Source organism: Moschus berezovskii, chromosome 11, assembly GCF_049115385.1.
Source record: "Moschus berezovskii isolate FMDL1 chromosome 11, NW_MosBer_1.0, whole genome shotgun sequence".
Taxonomy (NCBI): Eukaryota; Metazoa; Chordata; class Mammalia; order Artiodactyla; family Moschidae; genus Moschus; species Moschus berezovskii.
In genome coordinates this window covers 97,192,365-97,200,164 of record NC_142470.1, presented here as the reverse complement: position 1 = coordinate 97,200,164, position 7,800 = coordinate 97,192,365, and the positions used below count along the sequence as shown (strand labels likewise).

The 7,800-nt window shown below is 56.6% G+C and overlaps 2 protein-coding genes across 6 annotated transcripts in view; both read left to right on the top strand.

Moving 5' to 3' along the window:
* Positions 1-4,336, top strand: part of RAB11FIP5 (RAB11 family interacting protein 5) — a 43,165-nt gene extending 38,829 nt beyond the window's left edge. For all 3 annotated transcript variants that reach the window (XM_088841570.1, XM_088841569.1, XM_055400358.2), the window contains 2 exons: positions 1,721-1,910; positions 2,196-4,336. In XM_088841570.1, coding sequence (XP_088697696.1) covers positions 1,721-1,910; positions 2,196-2,399 — 394 coding nt within the window. In that variant the 3' untranslated portion in view covers positions 2,400-4,336. The remainder of the gene's footprint in view (positions 1-1,720; positions 1,911-2,195) is intronic.
* Positions 4,337-5,926: 1,590 nt separating this feature from the next.
* SFXN5 (sideroflexin 5) overlaps positions 5,927-7,800 on the top strand; it is a 136,573-nt gene continuing 134,699 nt past the window's right edge. For all 3 annotated transcript variants that reach the window (XM_055400360.2, XM_088841571.1, XM_055400359.2), the window contains exon 1: positions 5,927-6,085. In XM_055400360.2, the coding sequence (XP_055256335.1) occupies positions 5,984-6,085 (102 nt within the window). In that variant the 5' untranslated portion in view covers positions 5,927-5,983. The remainder of the gene's footprint in view (positions 6,086-7,800) is intronic.

Genomic DNA, 7,800 nt, shown 5'->3' with positions numbered 1-7,800 from the left:
TCCAAATCCTCTGTGAAGTAAGTGAAAATTTTGAGAGGTGCTCTAGAAGCAGGTGAATTGATCTGGAGGCTAGTGCTTGCAGTTTGGGTACCTGTGACAGGTACCGGGTGCTGGGGGATCTCCGAGGAGAGTCACCCCGGTAAGCATGGGGGGGATCAGGAAGGTTTTCTGGAAGAAATGGACTTGCACAGCCTTGAAATATGAACAGGTGTTAGCAGGCCATCAGGCAGAGGGACAGTGTTCCAGACAGAGGAACGTTTTTTATAAGAACCTGCAGGTGATGGAGAGCATGTTTTCCTCTGGCTGGAGTGGGGGCAGGAGGACAGACCTGGGGCCCGGTTGTGGTGGAGATTGTGTTTTCTTGCTTTGATAGGGGTTTTCCCTGGTGGCTCAGTGGTGAAGAATCTGCCTGCAGTGCAGGACTGCAGAAGACCCCGGGTTCAGTCGCTGGGTTGGGAAGATCCCCTGGAGAAGGGCATGGGAACCCAGTCCAGTATTCTTGCCTGGAGAATCCCATGGACACAGGAGCCTGGTGGGCTACAGTCCATGGGGTTGCAAAGAATCAGACACGACTGAAGCGACTTGGGACACACACACTTTGATAGGGAGCTGTGGGGAGGGGAGACCGTCATCCACAGCGCATGGGGGAGCGGTTGGAGGTGGGCACTTGGGTGTGACTGGAAAAAGGCTTACCCAGTGCTGACTTGGAGGGAACGGGATAGTGTGAGAGAAGGCAGCAGAGCTTGATGTTTGTCAGGGCTGAAGTGGAAGGAGGGCGTTCAGAGGGCTTCCTAGGTTTCTGATTGGAGCCATAAGAAGCTAATGGTGCCTGATCCTCTCTGCCAGGGAGCACCAGAAAGGGCAGGCAGGCTGGAGGCGAGTGTGGACCCTGAAGGAGCCAGTCTGCAACTGTCGACATAGGTCCAGAGCTCGGGGTGAAGTCTGGGCTGGAGATGGGGAGCAGGGGTTGGGGAGAGAACCAAGAGGCAGACCCTCAGCTGAGACTGGGAAGGGTGTCAGGTGTCTGGAAGTCCAGCCAGGGAGAAGGGGCGGCCCAAAGGAGGAGCAAGTGAACGGAGCAAGGGGAGGAGCACAGAGGGCAGTGAGGTGAGAGCTGAGGGGTCGCGGCCTCGGCCAGTGAGGCCACCGCCCTAGTGGGTTGAGGAGGTGACCGAAGGCAGGAACTTACAGAGAGAATGCAGTCCGCGTGCTCTGGAGAGGCTGGTGAGAAGGAAGAGGAGGAGGAGATGGCTGAGGAGGGTGGCTGGACGAGACAAGCTCAGACAGGCCTGTGTGAATGCTGCTCGCAAGCAGCCAGTCGAGTGAGGTAGCCGGTGACCAAGCACCACAGGTTTGCCTGGTCTTCATGCTGGGAATCCTCCATCCCGGGAAAATGAAGAAACTGGGAGGATTAATCATCACCCTGGAGAAAAGTTACAATAGAGAAGAGGAGGGAGGGAGGGATTTGGGTGGGTGGGGGTTCTGGGATTAAAGACTGAAGACTGGGATTAGGGCCAAAGAAGTTTGTGGGACCGCCTGGGCTGTCTGTGAAGAGGGAGGGGCCTGAGGGAGGGAAGCGGGAGGGGCGGGTGGTGGGAGGTGGAGAGCAGTGAGGGCGAGGGGCTGCCAGGTAGTGAGCCCTGCTGGCCCCACAGAGAAGGCGGCCCCTTCTTCCCAGTGCCACTCGCCCCCGTAACGCATCTCCCATCTGTCTTCACAGTCCCCACCCTGTGAAGCCCCTCAGCACTGCCCCAGTGGAGGGGAGCCCTGACCGGAAGCAGTCCCGCTCCAGTCTGAGCACAGCCCTGAGCAGTGGGCTGGAGAAGCTCAAGACAGTCACCTCCGGCAGCATTCAGCCTGTGGCTCCAGCCCCCCAGGTTGGCCAGACTGTGGACACCAAAAGGCTGAAGGTGAGGTCCAGCAGGGTGCCTGGGGTTTCAGACCAGATATGTGGTACTCTGAAGAGATGCCAGGCATCTCGAGGTTTGGGGGCGGGGAAGGCGTGCCAGGCAGGCTGTAGCAAGAAGCAGGCCTGGCCTCTGGCCCCACTTGGCCAGAGCCTTGAAGCCAGTTAGGCTGTCCCTGGCACTGGGGACAGAGGCAGCTCCTAGGGCTGGGGTTGGGAAACGGGGCTGTGGGTGGGGGGCGGGCATGCCCGAGGCTGTTCTGCCCACACTCCCTCCGTCTGGCCTCAGGACTCGGGTGTACTGGACCAGTCGGCCAAATACTACCACCTGACCCACGACGAGCTCATCGGCCTGCTCTTGCAGCGGGAGCGGGAGCTGAGCCAGCGGGATGAGCACGTGCAGGAGCTGGAGAGCTACATCGACCGGCTGCTGGTGCGGATCATGGAGAGCTCGCCCACGCTGCTGCAGATCCCCCCTGCTCCCCCAAAGTAGCCCCCTTCTCCCCCATTCCGAGGGTGGGTGCAGACCTGCTATCCCACAGGGCTGCTCCCTCCCTCCCTCCCGCTGAATTAAGTCCCCCCCTGTTCCCCTGCCTCCTCCCTCAGCTGGGGCTGCTGGAAAGGGGGCCCCGTGTGGACTCCCATTGGCACCGTCAAGTACTATGGACAACCTGTGTGTCTTTGGGAGCTCTGGGTTTTTCCCACCTGCCTGTTTTCATACCCCTTAGCTATGGGGGCTCCAGGGAATTGGGACAAAGAATTTAGCCCTCAAGATGAAACCAGGGTGAGCTCCCATTTGATGTGGTGGCTGGGACATACTTTATTACCCCCATTTCTTCCACAGCTAAACCCTTGTCCCCTCCTCCTCCCTCCAGCCTATGGAGGGCTCCTAGTATTATTGGGGCTGTGGCAGGGACCAAGCTGCCCAGTTGGCTGTGAGTTGTAGGCACCCAGGTTACCTACTCTTCAGCCTCATCCATTCCCCGGGATCAGGGAGCTTTGTGGTCTAGTCCTTCTCTGCCATGTCCGAGTCTGCTTGTTTCATGAGTGAGTGCGCTGTGGATGGAGGGAGAAGACAGAGGCCACTCCCCGCCCTCCTCTCCTGACTTCTGCGTTGAGTGAGTGTCACGTGTGAATGTGTGGAGAGCTGGGGCCAGAGTTGGGAGAGCGCCTCCTCACTCACCTCCGGGCTTTGGGCTGCTTATGTTTGGGAATCAGGCCTCCAGCTCTGTTCTTGTTGCCTGTCTAGATACCAGAACCCTGCTAGTGCAGGGTTTGAACTTTTGGAAACCAATTAAAATGTGCCTTTTGTGGGTGGGGTCAAAAGCCTCTGGATGTAGACCTCTCCCCCTAATTGGTGTTCCCCTTTCCTCCTGTTGAGCACATGGGGTTGGATCTCTTGGGAGCCTGGGAGTGGGAAAGAAGGGTAGGGCAGTGCTGCTGCATGCTCTTCCCCTTCCCGTAGAATTAATTCCAGCTAAGGGTCTGGCCAAGCTGCTGCTGCTCCCTCAACCTCCCTGCCATCTCCTTCACCTCCCCAGTTGAGGAGGGTCTTAGGATAAAAACCACATTCTGGAAGTGGGAGGTCCCACCCTGCCTGTACTTAGGAAAAAGCCTTTCTTGCCCTCCCATTCATCCACTAGCTGCTGACCAGCCTGTCCCTTCTGCCCCATGTCCTTGCCTAGCTTCGCTGCAGTGCACTTTGAAACAAAGTGTCTACTCTTTGACACAGCCTCTGGTTTGCTTGCAGAAAACATGACGGTCTTTCCCATGGCATCTGCAGGGAAATTGGTGGCTGGGGGCACTCTGCCGTAGCAAACACTGTGGGGTGAGGGGGTGCTGAAGGGGGATACTTCTGGCCCACTGAAAACGTGAGAGCTCCTCTGTGGCCACCTCTTCTTCATGAGACAGCCTGTGGGCTCACTTGGAAAGCCACGGGGAGGGATGTGCTGTCTGGGTGACGTCTTCCTTCCGCCAGGATGAAGCCCCACACACGGGGGAAAGCCCCTGTCATCTACCTTAAGAATCACTCGTCAAAGCTGAGGCATGTCTATGGGTGCTCAAGACTTTGGTCATGTTTTGGGGGGTCGCTGAGGGTGTCACTTCAGGAGGAGGGGGGTTACTCCTCCACCCGATGTTCCTCTGGGCTCTATTCAGCCCCAGTCCTGACCCTGGTCTTCCGCTCACCCTTGGTTGTGGACTTCCAAAATGCCCAGGGCAGAGGTCTCTTTAAGAGTTTTTGGTTGACGCCCAGGGTTTTTGTGGCTGTCTCTGCTCCCGGCCACAACTTTGAGGAGAGCTGCGGGTGAAGTGGGCAGGGAGCAGGCACAGTACTGCTTTGCTGTTTGTCTTCCTAGTTGTAACGCCTGTTTATAAAGAGCTTGTTCTTCATGTTTTGAGCACTTTATGATGAATAAAAAATTAACGTACTGTAGGTGGCTCTGTTGTGTTACTGTTGATAGGCATACGAAGGAGGCTTCTTCAGGAAGAAAGCAGGATGATGGGGTTCTCGGATGATACTGTCCCTGCCCTGTCCTCAGGGGCAGCAGCACAGTGTTGCCCAGCGGGCTGGGCTAAGTCTTTTCTCATTCCCAGGTTACCCATACTTGTTGAGTACTGTGGGAAATACAGAGGGATTTCAAGACGATTCCTACTCTCAAGCCACTTAGTTTAGTAGAGAAGGATGAGATACAGAGCCAAGATACAAATGGTTCTTCATGGCCAGCTAGACTCTCCACAGCTAGGAAAAGTCTGTTTCTTGGGGTTTAACATGGATGAGGAACTGACTGCTGCAGATCATGCAGTGTCCAGAAGGCACGAGCCAACCCTGCGCTTCACCATGAGCCTGAGGACACTCAAAGCTGGTCAGCGGGGAGGGAAGTTCCTAAGGTCAAACATTTCTGCTGCCCTCTTGGGCAAAACAAGGGAGCTCTCCCTCTGTCCTTCCCATAGTCCTCCCCCTAGTCGGGCTGGCTGACCAGATAACTCAGCTGGGAATCTGCTGGTCTATTCTGCATGAGTGTGTGTATTATCCCTGCTGGGGCCTTGCACTACAGCTGGTGGTACTCTTGCTTAAGGGAAAGTCCTTGTACCTGATGGTAGTTAAGCATTTCTGAAACTCCCCTTCCCCATCCCAGTTCTCTTCCTGCCCTGGAATTGGACCCAGAAGAGATTTGTTGACCAGAGGAAGAGAAGGCTGCCAGGGCTCTTAAGCCCCTGCCGTTTTAACTCTTACAGCAACAGGATATTTGAGTCCCTGTTTGAGCCCTCTCAGCACTGAGGACTTAGCAATGAATCCCAAAGTCACAACTCCTGCTCTGTGGACCTCACAGAAAAAAAGGCAGATACTCAAAACCATAAATAATTATAAATGCAACGGCTGCGAAAGGAAAGTGCTGGCTGATAGGAACATGTAAGATTTTGCCCAAGCAGGGCGAGGATCGGGAAACTCAATATTCAGGCTGAAGCCAGAAAGAGCCTGCGTTAGGCGAAGGCCAAAAGTTAATATCTTATGGGTCAATGGCGACGAGCGCCCGGAATGCTCCAGGAGCTGAATCAGGGTGACTGGATAGCAAGAGCCAAGGGACAGCATGGCGACAGAAGGACCTGCATGAAGATTCTGCAGTGCGATTCTTCGTAAAAAGCTTTCCAAGATTTCCCTACTACGTCTGGAGTCCTTGCCTATCAGGTCCAAGGGTCGGACCCATACCAGGAGTTTCCTTCTGGGAGGCAGCTCCAGGGGCGACGCCCACTGCTGCAACTCAAAATTCTAGGGGTCGTACCAGCGAGGGGTCGCCCGACTGACCCCTGTTGAGATCTTAAGAGACGTACCCGCGCCCTCTTCTCGGACTGCCGACGCCTGCAAAATCAGCGGCGGGATCCCAGACCCAGTCTGAGTCACTGGAACTCTCCGCAGCCTACGGTTGGCAAGCTCCGAGACAAGAAAAACTACACTCCCCACAACCCTTTGCGCCTTCGGCTTGCTGCGGTAGCTTATGGCCAATCGGGACAGGCAGCTGTGGCGGGGGCCGAGGAGGGACATTTTAAAAGGGCCGGAGATTGCAGGCGTCAGTGGCCATGGCGGATACAGCGACTACAGCATCGGCGGCGGCGGCTAGTGCCGCTAATGCCTCGACCGATGCACCGCCTTTCCAGCTGGGCAAACCCCGCTTCCAGCAGGTGAGGGCCGGGCTGTGGCTTGAGGGTCGGTGGGTGGCTCAGGGAGAGCGAGCAAACTCCTCTCCAAAAGCCTCTTTAGCCCTAGGGTCTCCGACCCGCGGCCACCAGGGAGCCTGCAGCTACTGCCTGGTGGACCTCGGCCACAGTCACCTTTTTCCCATTGGTCAGTGGGGTGGGCGAGGGCTGATATCTTGGCTCCCTATTGGCCAACGGCGCCGTCATTCCCCAACCACCCGCGCCCTCCAGCCCTTCCTGCCGGAGGCGCTCTGTGATTGGACACTGCCCGCCGCGGCCGGGGATCCTAGCCCCGGGATCCAAGCTGCTTCTTCGGGGTCGCTTGGGCAGTGCAGCCGTCCACTCCAGGCGGAAAGTTCGAATCCAGCCCTGAGTGAAAAGTTGGCGTGGTCGAGATGCCTTCTAACTTTTCCCCCGGTTGGTGACCCACATTCTTTCCGAACTGTCCCGCTCCCAGCTCTCCACCCCAAGCTAGGTCCGCGGTGGGGATGGGTTAGGACCGCCTGCCGAGGGGTGCCCGCCGCCTGGCGACCCCTGTCCCCTCCGCTGTTGCAGCGAGTCGGCCGGCAGGTGCCCTGTCGGGGATGGAGTGAGGACGTGCGGAAGAGAGCCGGGGGTGCAGAGGAAACGCTGTGTCATCCCCGGAGCTCGGAGGGTCCGCGTCCCCGGGAGCTTACCCCAGCCCCCTAACCCGCTGCGACCTCCACGAAGCGCTCGTCTCTGTCCGACCCTATATGGCTCTTTGGAGCACGGTGACAGTCGTCCTTTCCCTTCGGACCCTCCTCTCCCCCCGACAGGGCGTCTCTTCCTCTCCCTCGGCCCAGGAGAGAGAGTACGCAGTTCAGACTTACTGCCGGGGCAGGAGCCTGGGAGGGACCGTTCCTACACCGCATACCCGGGTCCCTGCTGCCTCCAGCGCTGAGGAAATGGACTTTGTTAAGAAAAGGGGCAAAGAGACTTGGCTAGAGTAAATCAGGCTTGCCTGGGGCTGGGGGGCGGGCGAGCGCCCCGGAGGTGGATGGAAAGAAGTTTGCAGGAAAAAAGAAAGTTGTACGAAGGTCGGTCCAGTGGTTGATTGGTTGGTTATTATCATGCTGGTGGGAGAGGGACTGGTTCCAGCAAAGCGGTGCACTGAGCTTTGCTAATTAAGGAGCTGTGCTTTTGAGCCTTCTGAGAAAATATCCCCACTGTTTTTAAACAAGACTTTAATTCCTTTAAAAAATAAACCATCTCAGCATGCAAATATCTAAGGCAAGACTGACATCATCCTGCCATTGCAAGGTGCCACCTGGAATGGCCTGTTGGGGTGCCTGTGCCTGGTCTTGAGTGACCCTTCATTAGCTGATCCCTTCCCCACTCCCCAACCCCACATTCCACTAGTCCTTCAAGACTCAGGCCCACCTCCTTTTAAACACTTCCTCCCTTCTTTCCCTTATCCTCTGATGGGACCCCTCCTGCCCAGCTCTTTGACTACCCCAAGTGGGATCCTCATAAATCAGCCATTACTGCAGTCTGCCCTGTGGTCCTCTAATATCCCTACTCCTCTGTGTGATTACTGGTCCTCCTTGACACTGGTGAACACACTCTGAGAGAAGGGGCCGCTCTTGCAGTTCCGCTTGTCTCCATCCTACCCTGAGCTGGGGCTCAGCACATAGTAATGTGCTGAATTAATTTATGGGCTCACTTTTTTCCAGCAACTG